The sequence below is a fragment of the Genypterus blacodes genome, unplaced genomic scaffold, assembly GCF_046128005.1.
Source record: "Genypterus blacodes isolate CSIRO-AG114 ecotype Tasmania unplaced genomic scaffold, CSIRO-AGI_Gbla_v1 ptg000131l_1, whole genome shotgun sequence".
Lineage (NCBI taxonomy): Eukaryota > Metazoa > Chordata > Actinopteri > Ophidiiformes > Ophidiidae > Genypterus > Genypterus blacodes.
In genome coordinates, this window is record NW_027466933.1 from 1,574,572 (window position 1) to 1,600,902 (window position 26,331).

At 49.0% G+C, this 26,331-nt stretch overlaps 1 protein-coding gene across 5 annotated transcripts in view; it reads left to right on the top strand.

Annotated features, from left to right (window-relative positions):
• The window catches only part of prdm16 (PR domain containing 16), a 161,958-nt gene that overhangs the window by 44,013 nt on the left and 91,614 nt on the right, over window positions 1–26,331 (top strand). For all 5 annotated transcript variants that reach the window (XM_076163463.1, XM_076163460.1, XM_076163461.1 and 2 more), the window contains exon 2: window positions 12,079–12,539. In XM_076163463.1, coding sequence (XP_076019578.1) covers window positions 12,079–12,539 — 461 coding nt within the window. The remainder of the gene's footprint in view (window positions 1–12,078; window positions 12,540–26,331) is intronic.

The following is a 26,331-nucleotide window of genomic DNA, read 5'->3' on the forward strand; positions in this document are numbered from 1 at the left end:
CGTAACCAACTTCCACTCAAGGGTGTAGAAGCTGAGGAGGTGCTGGAGATCACGGTGCCCGCCTGACAGTTTGATTTAGAGGAACATCCCTCTCTGGGGGCAAAGACGCCATTAAGAGTGAAACAGTGTAGGGTTTCATTCCTATCACTCCCCCTCTCCCCTCCCCTCCCCTCCTCTCTCTCCCCCTCTCACGCTCCCTGTCCTTGTACCTTGATTCCTGCTTAATGCCCAGACTGATGAGCCCAATTTGGACTGGTTCTACGGCCAGCCCTGTTTGATTAATGGCTCTAGGCGAGGTAGCATCAGCGCTGCCTCGTCCTCGTTTCGTCACACACACACCACACCACACCACACACCCACGTACGCGCACACACACACACACATTGCTACTCATTGCCACCAGACCAACCTTGTAATTGATGACAGAGGGCTCGCCATTTGCAAGCCAAATGTGGAAGAGGGAGACAGCGCTTACTCTGCGTCTCACACCTAATATCTCTCCCCCCTCCCTCTCTCTCTCCCCCCTCTCTCTCTCCCTCTCTAAATGTCTATCTCCCCTCCGCCTCTCACTGTCTGTATTCCCACTCTTTCATTAGGCGTTTGTCATGTTGATATGAAGGCCAGGGCAGCATTGTGACATGCTCAGAAGGCAGCATAAATATTTGATTAGCCCTAATGGAAATCGTCACAGCTCGCTAATTGTGCCACACATTATCTGAGGTGCGCTATCAGCAGCGGACATCCCCTTTGATCCTCCCTCCCTCCCCCCTCCCTCCCTCCATCTCTCTCCAGCCCGTCTCTTCTTGCTCTTTCTCTCTTTTGTTTATGCAGTTTATTTTGGTTCATATGTCATTATCTACCCCCCCCCCCCTTCATTCTCCTTCCTGTCCTTTTCTAGTCCGTAGCTTCTCATCATTGTCATTATCTCCGTCTCTCACCGCACGCTGACGTCTCTGTCCATTCCAGTCCCACGACTCATAGTGGCTCCTCTCCTCACCAGTGTGTGTGTGTGTGTGTGTGTGTGCAAAGATGAAATAACAATGAAATCTAGGAGCTGATTGGACGCGTGGTCGTATTCTGACCATTAAGTGGAGAAACATCTGTATAAAATCAGTTGATTGTAAAAAGAAAATCCCCTTTGATGTGTCCCAGACTCATAGGGGAAATGTGTTAATAATTGCCTGGCTGCACAGTTGCGACTGGGCTTTTAACAGTGCGAGGGTCAGTTTGAGAAGGAGGACATTTGTATTATTAATCACCATGTCTGCACACAGACATGGTTCTGAGACATCAGAACTGAAAACCTTCTCCAGCTCTTGAGGAGATCCTGATCCTGTTTGATGTCCACACAATCACGTTTGTCTTAACATGTCCTTCCTTAACTCCACATCCTGTTTGTATTTACTTGTTGTTATTTACAGCGAGTCTCCTGCAAAGTGTCTGTGACATTGTTTGGTGTCTCTCTCTCCTCTCTCTCTCTCTCTCTCCCTCCACCTCCTCTTCCCCACCTCCCTCCCTCCCTCCCTCCCTCCCTCCCTCGGACGTTCCCATTTAGCCAAAGACAAAACAAGCTAATTAGATCGGAAGCGCGGGCCTATCAATGGGGAATCAGTATTCAAATCAAGGCCTTGTCTGGACACAAACAGCAGGAAGCCAAACAAGACCCCGGCACTGCTGAATGGAGGGACGGGAGAGACAGAGACGGAGAGAGAGAAAGGGAGAGGGAGAGAGAGAGAGAGAGAAAGACAGGGGCGGCTCATATTGGCAGACATACGGTACACACACATACACACTCCTGAGTGTGTGTGTTTGCTGCATCACTTATATCACTGTGTGTGTGTGTGTGTGTATGTGTGTGTGTGTGTGCGCGCGTGTACACGTACATATTTATAGAATTCTCAAACATATTTAATAATAATAATTAATTATAAGTAATGAATCAAATCTCTTATTCAGCTACATAATAATTACTCTACACATATTTTAAATAAAATTAAGTTAAATAAAGGCTCAGTAAAGAGCAGTAGACTGAACGCTGCACGTGTAGATCCAGTGACTCTGCTTTAATGTATAATAATACTTTACATTTCATACCTAATGTGTAATTACGCCCGACGACTGTTTCTCACTGGAAATCACTCACATTGTTTCACGGAAAAAATGGAGGTTGCTTTAGGACACAAAATGGCTTTGTGTGTGTGTGTACAGTGTGTGTGTGTGTGTGTGTGTGTGTGTGTGTGTTTCTTTCTGTGCAACTTCAGCTAAACCTTGTAGAGCCTCAACATGTGCAGCGTGTTTATCACCTTTAGTGCTTTATAAACGTGAGAAGGCAAATAGAGGCAAAGCAAAGTGAATGAGGGGCTGGACAGGAGCCAGGCGGCGACATCATACTTGGCTGCATCATTCATATACATTAGGAGGAACGCAGCTTTGATTTGGAGATATATTGTACTAATTGTTTCCCTCCTCTGCAGGCTGCCAGGGTAACGGCCCATATTACACAGATACATTGTTCTTTAAAAGCTGGTTTCCTAAGCTGGCTCCTTACATGCAGGTCAGCAAATCAGGACATCACAGTCGTGTCATTCTACACACCGATTTGTGTGTGTGTATTGCCACTTTTGACTCTTTAGTGTTTTGTTTTAGAACCTACATGATACGAGCTAAATGCTGAGAGAGTAAGGAGAGAAGAGGGGAAGGGAAGGAAGGGAAGGTAAGGAGAGGGTGTAGTGGAGGAGGGCGGGAGGTGAAGGTCCCATTATCTCATGTGGAGGGCCACCTGAGCTAAAGACAGCCATTTGTTCCCAAATCGACCTGTCGACCCCCGTCTAATTACCAGCCAATTACCTCCAAATGGACTGAATTCACTCCACACGCTGCACACTTAGAGAGAGAGAGAGAGGGAGAGCACACATGCACTCTCACTCTCTCTCCCTCTCTCTCTCTCCCTCTCTCGGGTTTCCACTCTCTTTTCTTCACTCTTCTCTTGTTTCAGCATTTCTCAATGCGAAATGAGAAATTGCACACTTTGCTCATTTTCTGTAGCGCGCACACACACACACACACACTCTTCATATTTACTTATTTATTCCCAGTTGAGTGTGTAGCTCTTTGGATGTTAATTAAGATGCCTAATTATGGGAAGCAATGACACTGAACTAGTGCCTGTATGTGTGTGTGTGTGCGTGTGTGCGTGTGTGTGTGTGTGTGTGTGTGTATTAATATGAGATGCTTTACATTCCCCTCTCTTTCTCTCGCTCTCTCGCTCACTTTCTCTCTCTGTCTCTCTCCCTCTGTCTCACACACACACACACACACACACACACACACACACACTCTCTCTCTCTCTCTGGCACCGGTCAGTCTCACACGGCCGATGTGTATCGACGGCTTCGGCACGCAGGAGCCACCCAAAGGAGAAGAAGGCTGTGCCCCTGTTCCCAGAATTCTTTGTGGCCGGGCCTCCATTGTTCCCAGCCACTTGTATACTGTATTGTCAGGCGACTTGATTGTGAGCCTCCGCTCAGTCGCTCTGCGGACGGCAAAGGAGCGAGCAGAGCAGAGGAGGGGAGGAGGAAGGGCGCTCGAAGCATTGTGTCCCTCTCTTACTATTCTCCTGCCTTTCCATCTGTTTCCCTGTCTTCCTTCCTGTTTCTGTGGGATGGGGAACACATTACTAACAGCACCGGCCCGGCTCCTAATACGGGAAGTGGTGGCCGGGGAAAGGCCATGGATTGGTGTGAGATATCGTCGGGCAGAGTGGCACAATAGTTTTGAACTCTGACACCGCCGCTGCTCGCTGGCCCACTTTGATCTCCTGGTGCAAAGTGTGTGTGTATCGTAACGTTCTGCCTCCTTCACACATCACTAAGGCCTGGAGGAGAAGTGTGAAAGCTACTGCAGTGTAAACAATCTTTAAAATAATATATATATAATCAGACTGAGGGAGGGGGAAGTGTCGTGTTTGAGGCTGCAGCTTTTGTGGCGCAATCTGCTCCATGTTCCCTTATTAAAGCCGTCCAGTTGAGTCCGGCGTTAAGTTCATTTGGTATTTCTCCTGCTCTTAACGCCGCTGTGACTCCTGCACAGACCCTCCTGAGCGTTCTCATGCGGTATAATGGAGTCTAAATATTCAGCGTGAGGCGGTTTAATGCGTCCTGCTCAGATGCCCGTCGGTGTGTGTGTGTGTGTGTATGTGTGTGTTCTACATGGGTTAGACGGCCTCCTGGCTCAGTCCGAGCTAAGTGGATTAGCATATCTCCCGTGTCAGCTCCATTCACTGTGACAGGCCGATGACATGGGACTGTGTGACGGCCCGACCCACCTGATGTCCTCAGCTCAGGCCTCCCAGCAGGTGGTCCCTCTGGGGTGGGGGGGTCGGGGAGAGAGAGAGAGAGAGAGAGAATATCCTCAGCATCGTACAACACAGCAGGCCGCAAACTCGTCTCTCTGTTCTTACATTTAATAATTAATTGACCGCTTTTATGATCAATTAAATGTTTTCTCATTACATTCAATGATCTAAAATTAAGTTACACATTGTTACATTTTTGCAAGAGTCATTTGTCCTCATTTCTTTCATTAATTGATTAAGCCAAAATGTTCAATCAATCATTTTATAATCTCACAAATATTAACTCATATTATATTCAGTAATGATTCTGTATATAAAGCTTTATACATTTTGAACAGAGAATTATACATAAGATATATTTTAACAGATTGTATTATAATAAGTGTGTGTTTGAGTTTTTCCCCACACACTGATATCTCTCTCTCTCTCATTCTCTCTCTCATTCTCTCTCTCTCTCTCTCTCTCTCTCTCTCTCTCTCTCTCTCTCTCTCTCTCTCTCTCTCTCTCTCTCTCTCTCTCAGCCTATAGACTCTGATGCTTTAGATCCTATAGTGTTTCTGTAGCTGCTCAGTCAGATGAGCGATGCTGGTGAATATTCACAGGCTGCTGTTTTAATGGTCAGTAGTGTCGTTGCCTTGGCGATAGGTTCTCTCTCTCTCTCTGCCCTCTGAGCTCCACAGCGCCTCCTCAGGCCCTCTGGGGGATCGCTCTTATTTATCTGAAGGCCGCTCACTTTGAGTACAGTTTGTGGCTGCAGAAAGCAAGAATCAAACACACACACTCACACACACACACACACACACACATTCCTTCATCTCCTTTACTTCTCTTTCACCTCCTTCACAGCTCCATCCTCCTCCTCCCTATTTTCTCCTGTGCTGCACCACGGAGCCTGAACACCTACTCTCTCCTCTGTCATTCTCCTCTGAACCCCCCGCCCCTCCTTCCACCATCCCCTCCTCCTCCTCCTTCTCCTCCTCCTCCCCCTCCTCCTCCTCCGTCTCGTGCCGGCCTAGCCAGGCAGCTCTAACACTTTTGTCAGGGTGATTAATAGCACGCTGGATTGTCGTTAATTCACTGGCTAATGACTGGAGGGAGCAGGCGAGAAGAAGAGCGGCACAGAGCGGCACAGAGCGGCACAAGGCTGCAGAGTAATAGACTGATGTATGGGTGCAGGCTGCTTCCTATGGCAGAGGTGAATATCACCCCCCACACACACACACACACACACACACACACACACACACACACACAGCATACAGCTACTGTATGTATAGATGCCAGAACAAGCTCTGCTGCTGCACACACTTACACACTCACACACACAGGCTCAGATGAACACACACGTCGGTGAGTGTTAGTGCATAATTACCATCGACTGATCAATACACTCCAACATTCTATCAGGATGTGTTTACACAGTTTGACCCGTTCTGTATTTAATATATTTTGGAAAATGTTTCTATCTAAACATTTCACACAGGAGACTAATGCTAATACAGTGAAGAACACACACACACACACACACACACACACACACACACACACACACACACACACACACAGCCTCTCCCCTCTCTCTCCTCCCCTGGTTAATAAGAATGGATGGGTTTGTTCTGCACGCTGTCTGCCTGTGTGTCCCCCCAAGCTCGCTGTCTGGCCCCCCCAATACTCTGCTCAATGAAGCCACACACACACACACACACACACACACACACAGAGGGAAGGTGAGGAGTGTGTGATGGTTTGTTCCTGTGCAGTGTGCGTTGTTCTCTGTCATGTTATCTGGGACGACTGTATCATTTCTCCTGCAGCATTAAATGATTAAAGAGTGTTAAGGACATCTTTCTTTAACATTTCACTCCCTGTAATTACACCCACACACACACACATACTCACTCACACACACACGCAGACACACACAGTTCAGATCATTGTTATTAAGTCGCTCGTTCAGCAGCTTTAACATTCTTGCCGTCTGCTTGTGTAGGACTGGTTTGTCCTCGGCTCTGCTTCTTCACTGCCTCTCTGCTGACGCTTGGGTCAGTGTGTGTGTGTGTGTGTGTGTGTGTGTGATCAGAGCTACAAAATGCAGCTGACATCATTGATATGGGTATGTAACGTTACAGTCAAATAACATTTAAATGAATAATTAGAATGATCAGAGTTAGTAGAGTTATAAATGTGGATCTCAGCAGATTGTGTCTTTATCTCTATATCTCGTTCTGTTTAGTTTCACTTTCTCTCATTTGTCATTTTCACCGTCTGATCACATCCTTTCCTCCTTTCCCCCAGCTCTCCTCTCCTCCCCCCTCCTCCCCCTCCCTCCCCCTGGGTGATGTTTGCGACTCAATTTGGCAAATGTAACTCGCTATTGATTATTATTAATATTTATCATGTTTGTGAACATGTTCTCTCCGAGTGCTATTAATCTGCCCTGTTAATAAATGTCTGCAGCAGCCGGGGCCCCCGGGGCCCCCTGGGACCAGGGCCACCACACACACACACAGACACACACACACACACACACACACTCAGCTGCTCTCAGCTGCAGGAGGTTGCCTGCTGTCTTCGATTTGCCTGGAGCTTGATCGGGTCTCAGTCCGCACACGCACACTCTGACACACACACACACACACACACACACACACACACACACACACACACAAACACACACACCATCAGAGGACAGAATGCCTCCAGGCTGATCAGCACAAATAACACATCAATACATCAGCCGTGTCATAATGTTGTTACACACAGACCCTAGCACACACAAACATGAATATGCACACACACACACACACACACACACACACACACACACACACACACACACACACACACACACACACAGCCCAGTCAGTCCAGTTGTCCATTGTTTTGTTAGTGTGTGTAAATGAAATGATCAGAAGTAAGGAGAGGAAATGAGGAAGAGGAAAAAGCAGAGCGAGGATGACAGCTGCAGCTCTGCCCTTCTGTCTGTCTGTCTCTCTGCCTACCTGTCTGTCTTCGCCTGCTCTAAAGAACCCGTTGTAGCTTTAAGTGTTGCTTGGAAACGTTCTGCGGTGCTTTTACAAGGGGAAAGTGTGTGGCGCTCTAACTTGGAGAAGCTTGCTGGTATTGTAACTGACTCTGCTCACAACTACACACAGACACACACACACGCACGCACACAAACTCACTTACTCACACACACCTAACGCTCGCCTTCTCCCCTGATCTCCCTCTCTTGGCCGACTCGTCACATGCTTCCATTTACAGCCATACGTCATCGTGAACACGGCGCTCCTGTACCAGCGCGGAAAAACACACCAGCTTCTCACCTCGCTCTCTCTCTCTCTCTCTCTCTCTCTCTCTCTCTCTCTCTCTCTCTCTCTCTCTCTCTCTCTCTCCACCTTTCTCTCTCACTCTCGCTCTTGCTCTCTCTCTCTCTTTCTCTCGCTCTCCACCTTTCTATCTCTCTCTCTCTCTCTCTCTCCCCCTATACACCTTCGATTTGGTTTGATTCTCCCAGCTGCCTCTCCCCTCTCTTCTCCTGCCTCTCACCTCGCCGCCCAGCCTGTTTTTCAAAGCAGACGGGCGATTAGGCTCTTTTGTGCGGCGGCTGAGCCATCAAAGGCCTCAACCACCGCCCTAAAGAGGAACAGGTACCAGTGTCACTCTGTGGCCCGGTGGACCATATTGCCACGTGTGTGTGTGTGTGTGTGTGTGTGTGTGTGTGTGTGTCTGAACGCCGGCGCTCACACATCCTCACAGTAATGAACACACACGTACGCTCGGCACTCCCACATCAAAATGTTTGGTCATTTATTGCGCAACCACCCGCCCATTCTTCATATCTGTCATGGTCTCATTCCGCCGCCCCCCCCACGGCCCCCCCAGCCTTGTTCCAGACGGTCTTTCCTCCCCATATTTGGAGCCGGTGCAGAACCTCACATAGTTGAGTCTTTTCCCTGGACGCCGGCTTTTCATCAGTGGCCCCGGCTTTTCCTTTTGAATTGAAGCAGATCATCTTACTGCCAGACAAAGATTCAGTCTCCGTGTGCATCGGAGAGGGAAGGTCGGCTACACGGCCGTCATAATGCACGCATGTCCCGCTTCCAGCCAGAGCTGCAGACTCTCAACCGCGCAGCACACACACCTGGCTCTGAGGACAGCCCGGGGTCGAGGCCCAGCAGGGTGAGGCTCTATGATGTGCGCCGCCATCAGGTCTGTCGATGCTTAGCAGTGATCGCAGGCTTCATTAAGGAGAGGCAGCACTTTTTAAAGGAATGAGCCACTCCAACTCAAATTTATAGCACATTTGTGAGGAATTTCCCCCAAATTTCCAAAATAACACACACAACTTTGTGACAATTGACCAAAACTTGTAGCAGACACAACAAACTGTGTCGGTGAAAAATTCAAAATGGCAGAAAACCCTAGTTGGGTACAAAATGGGCGTCGTCTCTCTGACTCACCTTTCAAAAAGTTCAACATCAAAAACACGGTTATTACAGCGCCACCATCAGACCCAATGCGACCCAAATGGACTGCGTCGGTCTCTGGATGGCGTCCAAAGGTCTCCTGTAAGATGGACGGGCGGACAAAGCGAGCGCGGGCGAGAGCAGAACCTCCTCAGCAGAGTTAATTACACATGCATTATTTATGGGTTCCCCTTCCCTTAAAAAAAACAAAATGAAAGTGTCCATTCTGGCGTGTGTGCAGGCAGAGCTGCTCCTCTGTGTCGGCGTCCACAGAGCGGCTCAGTGTGAGCGAGCGCCACAAGGCACATGTGTTTGTGTGTGTGTGTGTGTTCGGGGCAGACGGCAGAAAATGACTCCAGATCTCTATCTTTGTGCGTTTAAGTCTCGAGTGCTCTGATTAAACACAACCACAGAACAATTTGCCTGTTGTAAGGCCTCCGATCGAGCTGCTGATTTTCAGCACCGTGTCAAGTTATTTCGCCATGGCAACGCTGATTACGACCTTATCACCGTTTCCTATTTTTTCACTATTTTCACTTTTTTTGTCCAGATTTTAATGGAGCCATTGTGTGGATGTCTCTTATGTGTGTGTGTGTGAGTATCTATGGATGTCTCTAATGTGTGTGTGAGCATCTATGGCTGTCTCTAATGTGTGTGTGAGCATCTATGGACGTCCTATCTGCACCACATGGTGTAGCTCCACCCTAACATGCTGTAATTATGAGATATCATCTTTACCTACAGCTCCATCTGATCTCTAGCACATGTGTTTATAGTACGCTAACAGCTCCTATGGTGGCAAACAGATGTGTGTGTGTGGCTGTTTGTGTGTTTGCCTGCATGATAGCCCGCATCTGTGTTCAGACGTGCCTTAAAATCTTTGTTATTGCAGGGAAAACAAAGAGCTCCGTTTAAGGCGCGCATTTACAATTTATCAGCTAAATGGGCCGCCTTCATGTGGCCCGGCCCGGCTCTCGGCCCCAGCACCGGAGTTTTCCACTGGAATAACAGCCGGAGAACAAGCGGCCCATTGTAGCCGCGGCCAGCACCGGACCCCCAAGGTGCGAATTAATGATTGACCCCTGATGTAATCAGGATAAATAGCTCCCCGTAAAAAGAGAAAGAGATGGCGAGAGGAGCGGAGAGAGAAAGAACAACACGAGGAGGCAGGAGAGGAGGCCGCTATCTGGCCCTAAGCAGCCCTCAGGGAGGAGAAGCTAACATCTCCTCTTGGATCTGTGGAGACCCAGAGCAAACACGGGGCCGTTTAAAAGCAGCTCACGCCTCAGATTTGAGACTCTTCGCCTCCTCCTCATCCTCTTCCTGGCCCCTTTTATTATTTTCTTGCTTTCTTTTCTCATCACCAGCTTTTTTTTTAAAGCTCATCTGAGCCGGCGTGCCGTCTGGCAGAGGGCGGGCGTCTCCTCCGGCCACATCTCAAAGCTTTCCTCTCCGGGCTACGCTCTCACGCATTAAAGACGTAGCGGCGGCCGTGAGACTCGCAGTTGTTTCGCCTCACGCTGCGTCGCTGCTGCTCCGTGTCTCACAAAAGATGTTTTGTTCATTAAAATTAAGAGGCTTGTTTTTTTTTTCTCTCTTTCTGCTTGTTACTCAATTACTGGATGTAGCGATCTGTGCATTTTTTTTTTTCTTCTGCGCACTGCCTCTTAAAGCCAAATAGTATTTAATAGATTTTCCAAGCTTGTCTCTCTCTGCTTGTCCAAATTGCTCTTGATGGGTCGAGTGCCAGCGAGTGTGTGTGTGTGTGTGTGTGTTGGGGGGGGCGGGGGGGGCGGGCTTTTTAACGGGGCTGAAAACACTTTTGATTGTGCAGTGGGAGAAGCAGATAGGGCCCCGTTATAAAACTTTAATTGATCTGTGAAAAGTGGAAGCTACTGCCGGCTCACATGTTCCAGGCTTAATTGCCCGCCCGGTCTGAGCCTCTGTGAAACACTCATCATTAAAGAAAACGGGGACTTTTCCAGGGCAAAAAAAAATATCCCCGGATGACGCAAAAATCAGTCATAAAAGCCAGCGTTTTACTGCCGCGGCTTTACGTGATAACTTTCCTGGATCGCCACCGACGCTGAGAAGCCGCTGTCACACGGTTTCATATTTCACATTTAAATCCTCTACGAGCATCTGATGGCTGAACTTCCTGCTCTCTCCAGCTCGTTTAAACTCTCTCCAGTCAAGACGCAGCTAATCTTTCTCAGCCTTTATCAACTTTATTCAAATTCAGGCGTTTGGAGGAGCTTGGATAAACGCCGCTTGCTTGCGTGCGCCCTCGTAAACGTCCGTGCCTGTTTCGGCTCCGGCTCAGACGTGGGAAGCGGCGGCGGCGGCGGGCTTGGCAGCGGCCTGGACGGAGGCTGACGCAGGGAGAGGACTTGATTGGAACCACTCCTGCTGTAATTTTGGGCCTAGTTAGCCCGCTGATTGCCAGTCCCTGTGTTTAGATAGTAAAACTGCAGTGGTTCTTTGAGTAAAGACACCGGGGTCTGTCCAGAGGGGAGAGAGAGAGAGAGAGACGGAGACACACACATAGAGACTCACAAACAAGCACACACACACACTTATATTAACTGTATTAGACTCTTGCCGAAGCCTTCTCTCTTTCTCTCCTTATTCTGTCAACTAGGATATTCTCCCAGAAGGTACACACACACACACACACACACACAGACGTACATAAGCACCTTTGCTAAGCCTCACTGTCCACAGATGACAACTCAATAACACCCCAGGAGAAGCGGTGCTGGAGCTCGGAGCCAACATGCCTCGCTAATACGCGTCCACACACACATGCGGCGCTCATCATCATTTTCACTGATGTCGCAATGGTTAGAAGCTGGAGCGCCGCCACCACGCCGCTGTCAGTCGCCCCGGACATGATGGTAATGCCGGGCGACTGGGCTAAGCAGGTCAGCGATAGGCACGGCTATTACTTGTAAGACGAGCCCCGGCGCTAAACGGCGAGGTCCACTCCAGCTGAGAACATTTCCCAGCGTGCACTTGGCTGACGTAACGTTCCATCTCCTCGCTTGGAGAATCTGCAAACTGAGCGATTTCTTCTTGTTTTTCCCAGATCCTCTCACGGTGTGGTTTAGTGATAGATGGGGCCGTGTTGGTTTCAGGGTGAAGGTCTGAGCCGCTGTGTCACTCACGCCGTGTTGATGCAGGGTTCACATGCTGTAGCTTCTCTGTTGTACTCACCGTCCTCTCCTCTTCCTCTTCCTCTGTGTCTCCTCTCAGATGACAGCGAGCCGGTGGACAACATGTACGAGACAGAGGCCGACCTCCCGGGTTTAGCGGCCGGCGGAGGCGGCGGCGGCGGCGACAGCCCGGAAGACGACACGGAGGATGGCGTCATGAACATGTCGCCCCTGCCCTCACCGACCCCCTCCCACCCAAACAACCACCACCATCACCTGCTGCACCCCCACATCTACGCCACCCACCACCACCTACTCCACAACAACAACAGCAGCAGCAATGACCAGGACTTCACCACACCCAAGGAGGGCTCGCCCTACGAGGCGCCGGTCTACATTCCCGACGACATTCCGATTCCCAGTGAACTGGAGCTGCGGGAGTCCTCGGTGCCAGGCGCCGGCCTCGGGGTCTGGGCCAAGGCCCGCGTCGGTGCCGGCGAGAGGTTTGGCCTGCACAGCTCGCTCCACCACGGGGCCAAAGACGGCTCCTTCGGATGGGAGGTAGGAACACGCCCGGAATCTTTCCGCCTTGTTTAGTTTGAGTTTTATTCCCCACTCGTCAAACTCAATGATTTGACAGATTTACCCAATCACAAAATGTAAGATAAGGAATGAAAGAGCGGTGGCGGCGGAGGCGATGCGGCGACACAGACGAGGGTAAGTGAAGGAGGGAGCCGCTCTGCTATTTCCAGCCGTCGCTCTTCATTCCCCTGCAGATATCTGCGACTGTGCCGACGCTCGAGCCATTTAGGTCCCCCGTACGTGATTGGACCTCATCTTTGATCCCACACACACACACACACACACACACACACACAGGCAAGACGCACTCTCCCAGAATTCTAGCAAGCCCTGCAATGTCAGATGGAAAAATCTGGCTGATTAGTGGAGGTATCAGCTTTTCTGGGCGTCGGTCCGAGCGAGCGAGCACACTCATTTGGTCACGCCACCCGATATGGAAATGGAAGAAGCGTGGCCCAATGCGGCGGCGGCGGCATATTGAACTATTAATTTTCATTTCAACATGACATTAGAGGATATTGAAGTTGCTTCAGTAAGCTCATTAGGGGGAAAAGGAACTCCCAATCTCTGTCTCTGTCTCTGTCTCCCTCTCTCTCTCTCTCTCTCCCTCTCTCTCTCATGTGTCTAATCAGAGATGTAACATACCGGCCTGCTTTTCATTTGACTCCTGGAGTCTTCGTCTGTCGTCAGGCCTTGCTGGCTGTATTCAGTCACCAGCTGATCTGTGCAGTCGCCACTGCAAATGTATCATAGTTTTTCGACACAAACATCCAATATTTGTAGAATAGGGCCTGTAGTTATTTGGGATTGGATTCATTTGGATGCATATTCATTTCTTTGGGTGGTTCTGAGGTGATAATGAATGAAAGATGAGTCCTACTAATTTACTTTAAAATAGGATGAAGTCATCTGCACACTCTGCTTTCTGCTTCATTTCCCTTCATCAGAGTCTCATAACAGTGACGTCTCTGATCGTCTCACACACTCTCCCTGGACTCATTTCCTCTCTGGTCTCCTCGTGTGTCCCTGGATGTTTCCTCTGCATTCATCTCTCCAGTTATTATCCCACATCATTCCCATCCTACTTTGTATTTATTTTCCTTCCTCTTGTCATTCTAACAGTTGTGGGAGCGAGCGGGTGATTACAGCGTCGAGGCACACGCAGCATGGCGGCGCGCCACGCTTAACGTTTTCCTTTTTAGAGTTCATATTATGGCTAGTCATCTGGGGTGCAAAGGGCGCCTCTCCAAAAGCTACACTCTCCCTCCTGCTCTCATGTTTTCGCTCACTCCTCCTCCTCCTTCCTTCTCTCTCTCTCTCTCTCTCTCTCTCTCTCTCTCTCTCTCTCTCTCTCTCTCTCTCTCTCTCTCTCTCTCTCTCTCTCTCTCTCTCTCTCTCTCTCTACTCCCCCGACGCACCGCTCATGCATATGCATCAGCCGAGCTTCAGCCCTTTGGCCTACAGGAAAAGAAAAGCCACCTTCAGGTGTAGAAATATTCACACGTGTACACAGAAATGCCTGGGCACACCAGTTTCTTCTGCGTCTGCAGGACAAAGTGAGTGAGGAAGATCTGGACTTCTTGGTCTTCATCCTTGGATGCATCTCGTCTCTCTTCTTCTCTTCTCCCTTACGAACAGCATTTGGCAGACTGGCTTCAGCCGACCGGGGCTGTTCTACATCCTGTCTCGTTTGGGGCCGGGGGCCTTCAGGGGCTCTTCTCTCCCAGACCCTTATCACAGATAGTCATAACAGTCAGCCTGTTGATAGCCATCGACCGACTCCCCGAGGAGACCCCCGCGCACCCCTCATACACCATCCACCCCTCTACTCATCTACTGCCTCTGGTCTTAGACAAATAGACAGGCATGAGAGAGAGAGAGAGGGGGGTTAGAGCTCTGAGTGAGGAAAGATGTTAGATGTGAAACCACGAGTGAGGGCCGACGGAGGAGGAAGAAAAAGATCTAAAAACAGGTTTCTGACGCCATCAGAAGGCACAAGTCCAACACTCTTAATGGGAGCTGTGTGTGTGTGTGTGTGTGTGTGTGTGTGTGTGTGTGTGTGTGTCCTCCACCATTCTCTTGCCAAAACAGAGGGATGTGTTGTGAGAGATAATAAGTGATGTCATATGTTGTAAAATATGATCATATCTAAGCGAGGCCTCATCCATCACAGCCCGGTGCTGGTTGGTAGGAAAAAGAGGCGCCTGAAACTTTTAATATGCTTATCATGTCAGTTCATCAAAGTTTAATTGTGCGTCTGTTTTCTAGTAAAATGTGTCGCTGCTTGTTTGCTCCAGATGTCAGTGTTTGGGAGAAACAGCTGGGTGTGCAGCTCCTTCTCTCGCTTTATTGAAAATATGAAAAACACCTCGACTGCATCTGCAAAACACAAAAATCCAAAACAATTTTTTACTAGACTGAGTTGCATTTTTGTGGATTTTTACGAAGGCTGGGGAATAAAGTCATTAAGGTTGGCACTGCGAGCGCGGCGGTCTACCACCTCAGCTGTACCACTCCAGCTATCAAGAAGTAGAAGTATGGATCTACCAATGGAGACAAAGAGAGAGAGAGAAGGAGCAGGAGTGAGGGAAAGATGAAAGAGGAAGGCAGAGAGGAAGCCTACTGTTGTCTGTCCCGGGGCGTCGGGGACTGGAAGAGGTGTTAACTCAGGCTCATTTCAGCGAGACGGACAGCTCAATCTAAGAGCTGCTCCGCTGCAGGCCATGGCCATTCTCTTCTGTCTCAGACTCCCTCTCTGGACCGGCACTGAGTCATCCATTTAAAAACCATTATGCTCTCCCTTTAGCACAACATGATAGAACGCCACGGCCTCGGGTCTAGCGTGTGTGTGTGTGTGTGTGTGTGTATGTTTTGGAGTGTGTGCATGGCTGCCAACCCCTCAGGATAGAAAGGCCTGAGCAAGCAGAGTGAGCAGAGGTCCTCAGAGAGTCCGGCGTGGGGATCTACTGTCAGAGTGACTGCTGCTATTATCTGGCTGCTAGATTGGCCCGGCTTGTCCATTGATAGAGGCTTGTCACCATACAATGGCTGGAGGTGCTGTACTCTTCTCTGACTGGCATTGAAAGGACCCGACTGATCGAACTCCCCGGGGCGTGGGGATGGCACGGAGGGGGCAAGTGAGCGTATCTGGATGAAGCGTGGCGGGCTGGAACACATGACACGGAGAAGGAAACCCAACAGATCAAATCAAATCTCTTTTGTTGCGTCCGTGTGTGGAACCTTCCGGAATTTTGAAGTCAGACCGACAGCGGCCAAGCCCTCCATATTAATGATGTTGACTCTCCCGTCTCCCTCAGCGGTGACCACGAGGCGTGTCCCTGCACCTCTGAATCACAGCCTTTGAAATGTCTCCAACATCTTTCGCCTTTGTCATCTCTCGCTATCTTTTGTTCGCCCAACTTGAGTGTTTGCTCTTTAACTCTCGTTTCAAGGGCAACACACACACACACACACACACACACACACACACACACACACAGCCAAATCTCACCCCGTCTAAGAAGATGGAGTCACTTGCTTGTCAGTTTGCCTAATACAGAATGTAAATGTCACTAATGGTCCAGGACTAAATACACAAATGTAGATCCATTACAGGGTCACCATGAAGGGATTCACCAAGGACATATTGTTCATTTCCATTGTCAGGATGTGCTTTGATCCTAGAGCGTCTGCACGAGGTCAGGAACGTGTATCACATCATCCATGTCGCCCCTTGGAGCCATGTTTGTCTGTTTGCACCTATGGACCTTGGGATGACTTTGTTGCCGGGCAAACTTCATTCTCCCTGTCCCCTTCTCTCCCTCTGTTGACTCTTTGCTGGTGTGGGGTGATTTTTCATATCAGTATTCGTCCAATGATGTGTGGAAAGAGGCGAGAAGTATGCTGGCTCTTCTGTTTACCCTCTTATTGACTTAGTGATAGGCTAAGACGTCTAGCGGGCACTCTCATGTCGCCAGAAGGCCTACGTGACAGATACCCATCCAGTCATGGCATCAGGCATCTCCCTCACCCTCAGTCAGCCACTAAATCTCTCAGCTTGACAGCCGGCTTTTCACGTCAGCGCCTTGCTCCTTTTGTTCCCGACCTAATCGCTAAGCCAAACTAATGTCCTTGTCTCCCAACGAAGAAGAAGTCCTGGCGCGCCCTGACACTTATCTGTCCTGACCCCACCTCCTGCCTCCCCAAGTGTTTGCTCGCCTTTTGTGCTCTACCTGAAGAGGGCGGATGGCCAAGTTTTTATGCGGCGAGATATCCCTGCGGGGCATTCAAGGTGCAGTTTGCAGCTCGTCTGATCTGTTTGCCTTCCACAAAAAGCCGTTCTTTATCTTGACGTTTGGCCGATGGAGTGCCTGGTACCGAACTGATAGGACAGAAACTCCCAGGGACAGCACTGCCAGGAGACAGTAGTCACACCGAGTGAACGCATAGTGCCAGACAGAGAGAGAGAGGGTGAGACAGAGCCAGCGAGATAACGAATGGTTGAGTTGTTTCCTGCTGGATTTGACTAATGTGCTCTCCAATGTTCTCACCGTGACAGCCTTGTTCTTTTGTGGCAGTAATGGGTGTTGGTTAAGGTCAGAGAAAGTCAGCGCTCGGCACAACACGTTAAGACTTCATCCCCACGTGAATCCTTCCACGTATCGTCTTAACTCTGACAGCCTCTGTCCCAACATTACATCCAGTTAACCGGGACCCCTGCGTTGTCGACTATTGTGTCGGGTTACGCCGCGTGAGTGAAGCTGCTCACATAAATGGGGGTGATTATCATGTCTCTCAGTAATCAAATCAGCAGCACGCTCTGATGAGCACGGCCTTGAGCTGAAGGTGCATCTCCTTAATGCGCCCAACAGGAGAAACGACAGATCTGCTTGGTTTTTATCTCCTTGGCTCTAGGAATATAATGAGTTCACACAAGACGTCTTCTGTTCTGATCTTATTTAACCTTCTATGCTTCATATATTCCTGACATCCTTACTTTTTTATTTCAGCTGTAATGTTTATTTAAATGCGGCCTTGTTTCAAAACCCTAATTTTGGCAGAGCAAAAAAAAAAAATACACGTTTCCTTCTCTTTATAAGCAGTTGCGAGTTTTTCAAGGTTGATTGTGTGAGATTGTGTGTTAATGTAAGGAGTTACTTTGGGACGTGCGCCCACACTCCCACATGGTAATGAAAGGGATATCACGCTTGTGGTTTCTAATAACAGTATTGACCAACAGTGTGTGGTTTCATGTCATCATTACTTGACTTTGAAAGAAACCCCAAGTTTACACACGGAGCAAAAGCGGCAGAGAGGGAGAGAGCGAGCGTAACACCACAAGGCCTGAGCCGGCCCGCTGTAATATCTTCCATCCACGTTCATTTTATGTAGGTTTTAAACATGCCATTAGCCAATTTAATCCAATTTTCCCAGCTTTCTGAGCACTCCAGTGGAACAGATTCCATCTAATATTAAACATATGGTCGCCGTTGCCCCTAGAAACACCACAGCAGCTCCGGGTTTTTCTCAGGAGCTGTTAAAGACGGGTCTCCTGTGTCCCGGCGCAAACCGTTGTCAATTATCTTCAATGAACACGGTAATTGATAACGAGGAAGCGGGGCAGCAAATTAAATGTCAGGTTTGATTAGAAGCCTGATGCCTTATCATTTGTTCATAACTCGTTACCAACATCTGTTAATTAGTTAATAAATGAACGTGCCGGGCCCAGATGAAAGGTGCGCCGGCTCCCGAGGAAGTGGACGGGGCAAAGTCATCCATCTTTGAAGAGAGTGGAACTCGACAAATATTGTCCCTGGGATTTGGGCTGTTATTACTTGGTCATTGGTTTCAGACCTCAGCCACTCCGGCCCTGCAGACTCAATGGAAGCTCTTGTTTGGCAGAGTAACCCCGCCTCCCGTCTCCTCACGCATCTCCTCCACAATGCTGTCCTTTATTGCACGCGGTTTCTCGCTGCAGACGTTTTAAACATTAATTTAAAAACCTCCACATTGGTCCATCAGTCGTCTGTGGCACAGCGCAGGTAACTCCATCTCCCCCTCTCCTTCCTCTATGTATCTAGAGAAACCCCATCGTTCATCATTGACCCGATGAATAGTCCCATCAGCCGGGGCCTGAGGGCAGGAGCAGACAATGACACGGCTCTTTGCTGCACTGGAAGATGATGACATTTGTCAAACGCTGTTTATATTGTTGATTAGAGGCCGACTTCCACAAAGAAATATGCAGTGGGAGGCCACACATCATCCCGGCTCTTCATCGTTTATAAATGAGCCATGAAATCAGGCTCATCTTGACTCAGCTATGGTTTTCCTGTCACGCTTTGTATCTCAGATTGTGCATGTGTGCCCGTGTGTTTGTATTAGTGTGTGTGTGTGTGTGTGTGAGGTGTCAGAGAAAGGTCACCTTCTGTCACACACACACACACACTATACTGTATATTCCACTGCTAGACCTGTTTTGGCCCCGGGTTATTCTGTGTCACTCTCTCCCTCTTTCTTCCCTTTTCACTCACTTCCCTCTCTCTCTCAGTTTAAAACTCAATCCCTTGTGTTGCTTAACATTTCCGTGAATCAAGCTGGAGGTGGTGACCCATTAATCAGGTTCCCGTGGCTGTTGTGATTACCATTTTCCATAATAAGATCCACAATACGGCTCCAAAGCCTGGAATGTAGAGAAATACTTTTTTGATTAACTCTTTACACTTGATTTTGATTAAAAGCTCTGGGTGTCATGTGCATGTGCTGGGGTGCAGCTACACGCACACACTCACACACACACACACAGTATACAGTATGTTCCCACAGACATACCAACACGCAGACAGGCAGGGAAACACATTCCCCCATGTTATTCTTTCCTGCACTTGGCCATTTAGAATAACAGGGTAGAGTGAAACGCTGAGCACGATGACGACATTACGTCTAAAAACAGTGTTGAATTGTTGAAGTGTCGAACACGGCGGGACGTCTTTACTTTGGAAAGTCTCCGGAATCGCTCGAGTGATTTTCTCTCATTTTCTCCATCACTGTCATTGGGTGCAGGACCCAGACTTGTCTCTGTGAGACAACAAGGAGGTTTTGACAGAGTCAAGATTTGCAGAGGTGTTCTCTTACGTGTTTATGTGTGTGTATATGCCGTATGTGTGTGCACGGACACACATACACACTGCTGTCTATTAATCATCTGGGGCAATGTTCCACCCTCCAAATAATCCTAAATCTGTCAGATTTCCCCCCAACCAAAACAGCTTCACACTAGGAGTTTGTTGTAATATCTTAATTTAGGTGCAGCGCTCGTGTCAAGATGACAAATCGCAGTTTTAACAGATGTTTCCCAGATATTTCATGTTTGAGATACCATTGCCTCATTCAATCTTGTTTGCCTTAGTCTGTACGTCACTCACTGGGACTGTAATGTCAAGTGTTTGTGTATCATTGGTGTTTAGCAAGTGTAAGATTACTGCAGGGAAAGATACTGGAATCCTCCTGAATGCCATTTGAAGTCGGTCAGTCACTCTGCCTTCTATAACTGTCATGTGACTCTGCTTTCTCTCTCTCTCTCTCTCTCTCCCTCCCCCCCCCCCCCCCCCCTCCCTGATGTTGTGCATCTGGTATGCAGTGCTACCCAGCATGCCACACAATACCACAGAAAGGTTGCAAAAAGCAAGGAAATATGTGCGGTGGTATCTGAGGCTGTTAGGACGGAGCTGTGTGATATGTGAGGACACACACAGGCAGCAGCGTCACTGTGTGAAGCGTTTGTGTGTGTTGGTATTTATGAGGAGAAATGCTGAATAATAGTAACAGTATTGCATCTGTTTGGCCACGTGATGCTAATTTGGCTCTCTGATTTCATTTCATATTTATGTGAATTTTGATTTAAAACCAATTATATTATCTGAAAGTACCATTTATTTTTTCAGCTGACCAACACCTGATTGTAGAAAGGAACTACATATGTTGTGTGTATTTTATTGTGGGTATGTGGGGACAAAGCCTGCTCCCCTCTGCTGGCCGAGAACTCACAGTGCTGCTTTGTGAGCGAATGAAGCCGCTGCTAAGTGCTCTTAACACACAGAGAGAGAGTCTTCTTCTGCAGAGAGAGAGAGAGAGAGAGAGAGAGAGAGAGACTCACACAAACACGTCTACCAAACTACTGAAGTAGAACAAAGTAAGCTCTTTCCCGCCCCTCTCACCCTTTCACCTCTTCCTCTCCTGTGGAAGCGTTGCAGGAGTGACACGTTCTACTCACCGTCACCCTCTGCATCTCTTTACACCTCTATATATCTTGGACCCTCTCTTTCTGCTCTGTGCACGCCCACAGAGCACGTCCCCCCCGTCGCCACCATTTGCGTGATGGATCACCGGGGGCCCCCCTGAGTCCCTCACTGTGTCTTCTGTACAATGGCGCCCTGGAGCTCAGCGATAGCAGCCCGTGGTGTTGTCCACTTTGAGCACAACAATGTAATGTGGAGTGTTGTTCTTGAATCGGACATCTCCTGCTTTATACCAAAATTTAGGACATGTGCTTCAATTATAGCCAGATCAGAGTCCGGGCTCTCGTCTTTGTGATTCACTGACTTTTCACTTCCCTCTCTCAACCTTACGTGGCCTCTCTCTTATTTTTTCCTCATCTCCTTCCTTTCTTTCTGCTCCCTCCTCCTCTGTTCCTGGCCTCCGGGGTCCCAGTGCCTCTAATTCGGCCTTATCAGTGAAGTAATTTAGCTGCCACAGCTTGGGTTTCTGTCGCGCGGCGAGCGGCCCCATTGTCCTGCGCTGCTGTTGCCGAGATAAACCCTCAGATTGAACAAAGTCCGCTCTGACCTTTACAAACTCCCAAATCTCACTCCGTACACCCTTCCAACAGAGATTCTCCCTGCCTCCAGCTCTTTTCTGAGCAGGGTGGGGGGAAGCTTGGCGCACATCAAGTGGGAGGGCGAGCGAGCAGAGGAGAGGAGAGGGGGGAAAGAGAGTGTGTGGGTTTGTAGGAGTCCGGATGGGTGTGTGAAAGAGTGAGGGTGTGTGTGGGGTCAGGGTGGATTGAGTGAGCGTGAGATGGACAGGGGAGAGGGATAAAGATGGCTGACTGAGCCTGTCTATATTTCCAATGTGCACTGCAAGCAAAGAATTCAACTGTGCCTTTTTTTCTTCTTCTTCTTCTTCTCTTTCTTGTGCGAGAGAAGCAAGCTTTTGTCAGACACATTTTCTGACCTCTTCCGCCTCGCAATGTTCAATAAGAAGCAGGGTTTCTTTGAAGTAGAAGAGACAGTTTGTGTCTTACTTCCTTGTACTTGCTCTTGGTGTCTTTCCCTGAAACAGCTCATTGAGAGAATCCCTACAAAAGAACCGTTGAACCCCTCGTCTCACGTCTATTATCTATCATGTCCTTCATTCCTTGGCAGAAGGCCCAAGAGGAGTCTTTCTGGATTGGTGCTTTGACACACAGTGAAACGGCAAGAGGGGAACGGTTGAAGCCAAGTGGCCGGGGGGTGGGGGGGGCGGGGGTTAGATGGTGCGCCGGGGAGGTTTGGGGCACAATGCGACAGGAGCACCCTCTCCATTGTGAACCACTGTCATCCTTCAGAAGCCACTCGACCGGCTCTCCACGCCGCAAATCCCCTCTGCTCTCTGTTCCAGCCGTCTGTCAGTCAGGCAGGGAACCTCATCAAAAGGTCTTGGCAGTTACGGATTCAGACGGAGCGACGGAGGGAGAATGGGGGTAGAGAGTGCGTTGGGGCTTTTGGGTGGGGATGGGTGGCGGGGCTGATGAGGCCTGGTTCAAGCACAGGCCTTCCAAGTCAGCCAGGGAGCATTGTATAGAGTCTGCAGCACTCTATCCCTTGGTCAGGGTGGCCCTCCGTTCATCCATCGCTCCATCCATCCTTCTTCCTTTCCACCTCCCCCCCCCCCCCCTCCACCCACTACCACCTGCCTGCTAACCACCACCAGTGTTCCCAGGGAGATGAGCGCCACGGAGAAGAAGGCCCACAAGGGATTAACTTTTCACATGGCTGGGAGTCCTCGTCTCAAAAGACCTGACAACCCCAGACGGCTTGATTAAAAAAGAAAAGAAGAGAAGAGGAAAGGAGGGAGGGAGGGCACGGGAGGAGGAGAAGAGGGGGAATTCTTCACATGATGGCCCTGAGAGAGGGATTTTGGATATTGGGTGTCTTTTTTTTCCCCTTCGTCCAAAGCCCCCATGTCTTGGTTGAGAATGAGCAAATTGTTCCCCCTGTTCTCTCTGCGGTCCCTGTGTTGCCAAGCCTAAAGATGTGGGTGGGCACTGGTACACATTGTTGACTCCTCGCAGGAAACCCGGAGATGTCATGTAGGAGAAAAAAAAGACTTTGATTCGGCTTTTCTCTCTCCAGAAACTCAGCAGATAGGGAGCATCGGAGCGTGTGCAGCCAGCGGTCGCCACGGCAGTTTCCTACTCTGTGGCGATGGCATCACGCTGTATTATTTATTAATCTGTCATTAAATGTATTATCAAAAGCCCTCTGTTGTTCTGTGGATGTCAGCATTGCATTACAGTGGAGGAAGACATTGGCAGAGAGAGTCAGCGAACCGTCGCCGGCTTAAAGTTCTAGTGTTCAAGTGGCAAGGCGCCCTATTTCCCCTCACTCTATCCCAGATAAATTGGGCCTCTCAGGTTTGTCTGTGAGAAAGAGAGGACAAAAATCAAAACAAACGCTCCCACTGAAGTGAAGATGGGAGTCGGGGTTGGCTTTCCTCTCTGGCTAGCGGATCAGCAACTCAACCTAGCGGGACAGCGGGCCACTTAATACCCCCCATCTTGTCCAGGTAACGGAGTGGCCCGACAGGGGGGGTCAGCGAAGGTAGCAGGGTGTCGTCTTACAGATCAGCGCTCACCCTCTGGCTTCCTCCGCATGGCTCACTTACCCTCTTCTCATCTCCGCTGCCGGGGACATGCTCGCCCTCTCTTCCCACACCCCTCAGCGAGGATACACACACCCTTTGAGAAAGTCCCTCAGGATGTTTACGCCCCGGGTTCTTTCTAAAAACGCTGCTGAGATGACCCAAACTAGCAGCGAGTGGACATTCCTACACACTGGAATCAGAGGTGAAATCATGAATCAGGTCGTTTACAATCCTCTAAATCGATTATGCTATTGGGTCAGTTGACTTACGCAGAAGAAATGTCTTAAAATGAACCGAAAAGGAGCCTCTTAGCTTTAACACAGGTAACTTGAAGTGTTACCACCGGTGTTACAAAGGACGGAGAACTGCAGATCCGAAGGGCGACCACCACAGTCAATTAACTCCAATATCGGCCCAGATTTCTCATTAATCATGTTAAGCAGAAGCCATATGGCCTCCAACTCAAAGGACCCTCCTACTGCACCTACTGTGTTTGCTCAGCACTTGACCTTGGGCGGTGGACCCAGCCGGAGGACGCAAAGGGACGGAGCTCGGTCTTCCAGGAAGTTGCTAGCCTTCTTCCTGGTCCCAGTAATTTGACCTACAGGTGGTTTCTGTTATTCGCACAATATCAACTCTACAAGCTCGGTCACAATCTTCTCCTCCACTAAAAAAGCCGGGATGCAGTCAATAAAAAATAGAAAAAGTAATTGCCGGCCCTCGTGTTTTAAACGCAGACCAAAAAAGTCACAAGAAGTATGTGAAGTATGCAAACTGCAATAATATCCACTCAAGCTCTGGACCCCTGCTATTTTGGAACTGACATTAAGTGACAGAACTGATATGATACGTTGACTCACACTCCTCTGACCCTCGCTCTAAATCAGTATCCAATCAGTATTTCTTTGTCTGAGCGCTCCTTCTCGGCTGCACAGCTATCATTAAGTGACTCATTTAGGCCATCACAGGTAGGCCCACATCACGGCCCGCCGGTGGCTTTTAATGGGGGAATGGAGTTCTTTTCTACTGTAATGCATGCTGAAGTAGCCGGGGCTAATGTGACCCCTATAGTTTGGCACTGCATTAGTGCCAGAAGACCCAGCAGTGAGCCTTTAACCCGGGGACGACAGGGCCATGATTATCTTCACCGCAGGGTAGGCTTGGCTAGAGGACGCTCGGCTGTACACACAAAGGGACACGCTGGAAAATGACATATGTGTACACCGGGGCAATTACTGCCTTATATAGTGTACAACTTAGTTATATTTTCAGTCTCTTTCTATCACAGAGTGGTTTCAGTCAGTCGTAAGAGAACAATTTCTGGTTTTATATTTGTTCTTTGATTCATTTTCAGGGGTTTTTCGTGCCGTTATTTTTGAAAGTATTCCGGTGAGGTAACAGGCGGTGTTATTTGTTCTTTCCTTTTTTTCTCTCTCTTAGCAACAGAGAACTACAGCTGAGAGACCATTAATGTCATTTTCACAATCATTACCTGTGTGTGTGTATGTGTGTGTGTGTGTACAGATAGTGACTCACACAGAAAAGGCACACTTACACTTCCTGTCCCGTTCTGCTGCACTATATGAGCTCTACAGTTACCATGTTTACTGTCTCTACTCACTTACTGACTCTCTCTGTCTCTTTTACACACACACACACACACACACACACACACACACAGACACACACACACAGACACACACAGGATCAGGATCCAATCGTATTTCAAGATAATTCTCTCCCCTCTCGTTCCTCTTGTCTCAGTATCCTGAGCCACTAGACACTGAATGGACCACAGGGAAAGCTGAGATCGCACACGCACACGTAGACACACACACGCAGACACACACACAGACACACACACGCGCGCACAACTGCGTGTGGTCCCACCACTTTAGTCCTCACCGTGTTTTCTAATGCTTCATCAGGTCCCAAGGTCAGGGTGTTGGACTTAAAACTAATCTTTGACATTCCTCACTGTTTCAGTCCCTTTTGTCTCATCACAAGTCACTCACTTCCTTTAGCACCGTCTCTTCTACTGTTTCCTTTGTTTGTAAGCCTTCACCTTTATGTGACCACAGAGGGTTTGGTTGTTTTCTTTCCCACCTCTCTCTGTCTTTTCCACTCTTAATATTTTCCTCCTTCTGTTCTCCCCCCCCCCCCCCCTTTGCATTATTCAAATCAGAATCCCCATGTGAGCACCTTGCTCTTGACCTAGCTTAGAAACCTCTGATTGCTTTAATAGCAGTCCTTGGAACTGGAAGGTGGGCGTCTTTAAGGAACTCTGGTGAGATTTGTGCGTTTGTGTGCGTGTGTGTGTATGTGTGTGTGAGCGTGCACAGCCAAAGGGTGGTTGATTAGAACTGACCTCAAGAGTGTCAAGAGAAAAAGAAGTACAAATATGCAAAGTGGACGTGTGCGCTTGCATAATTGGGGTAGAGAGAAGTGCAGCAAGGTCAAGTAGAACCAATGGTCAGTGGAGTGAATTTCTACTCTATTAAACACTCACAAGCACACACACCACACATAGGAATGTTGAAGGGGCAGTGGTCACTTTGAGGTTAGAGAGGCAAGGCAGTGGAGGAAACGTCGGCCGTTCCAATCCCCAGTCTTGGAACGGCCGACAGCAGAGGATTTTGCTTGCTGTGTTGTGGGCGACTCCCAGATGGAAACGCCGGGTGTTACTGTGTCGAAGTGAGGCACCGTCGTCTCGCCCTCGTAAGTGAGGTTTGAATTATCAGTTGGCTCTCATAAAAGTATAAAAGCGTAGCTGACAAAGAGGCACAACCCCCCCCCAGCACTGAACCTGGCGTCGGCCAAAGTCAGGAGCCCCTCAGTAAGGCCGGCTCGGGTTGGACCCAGAGCTGCA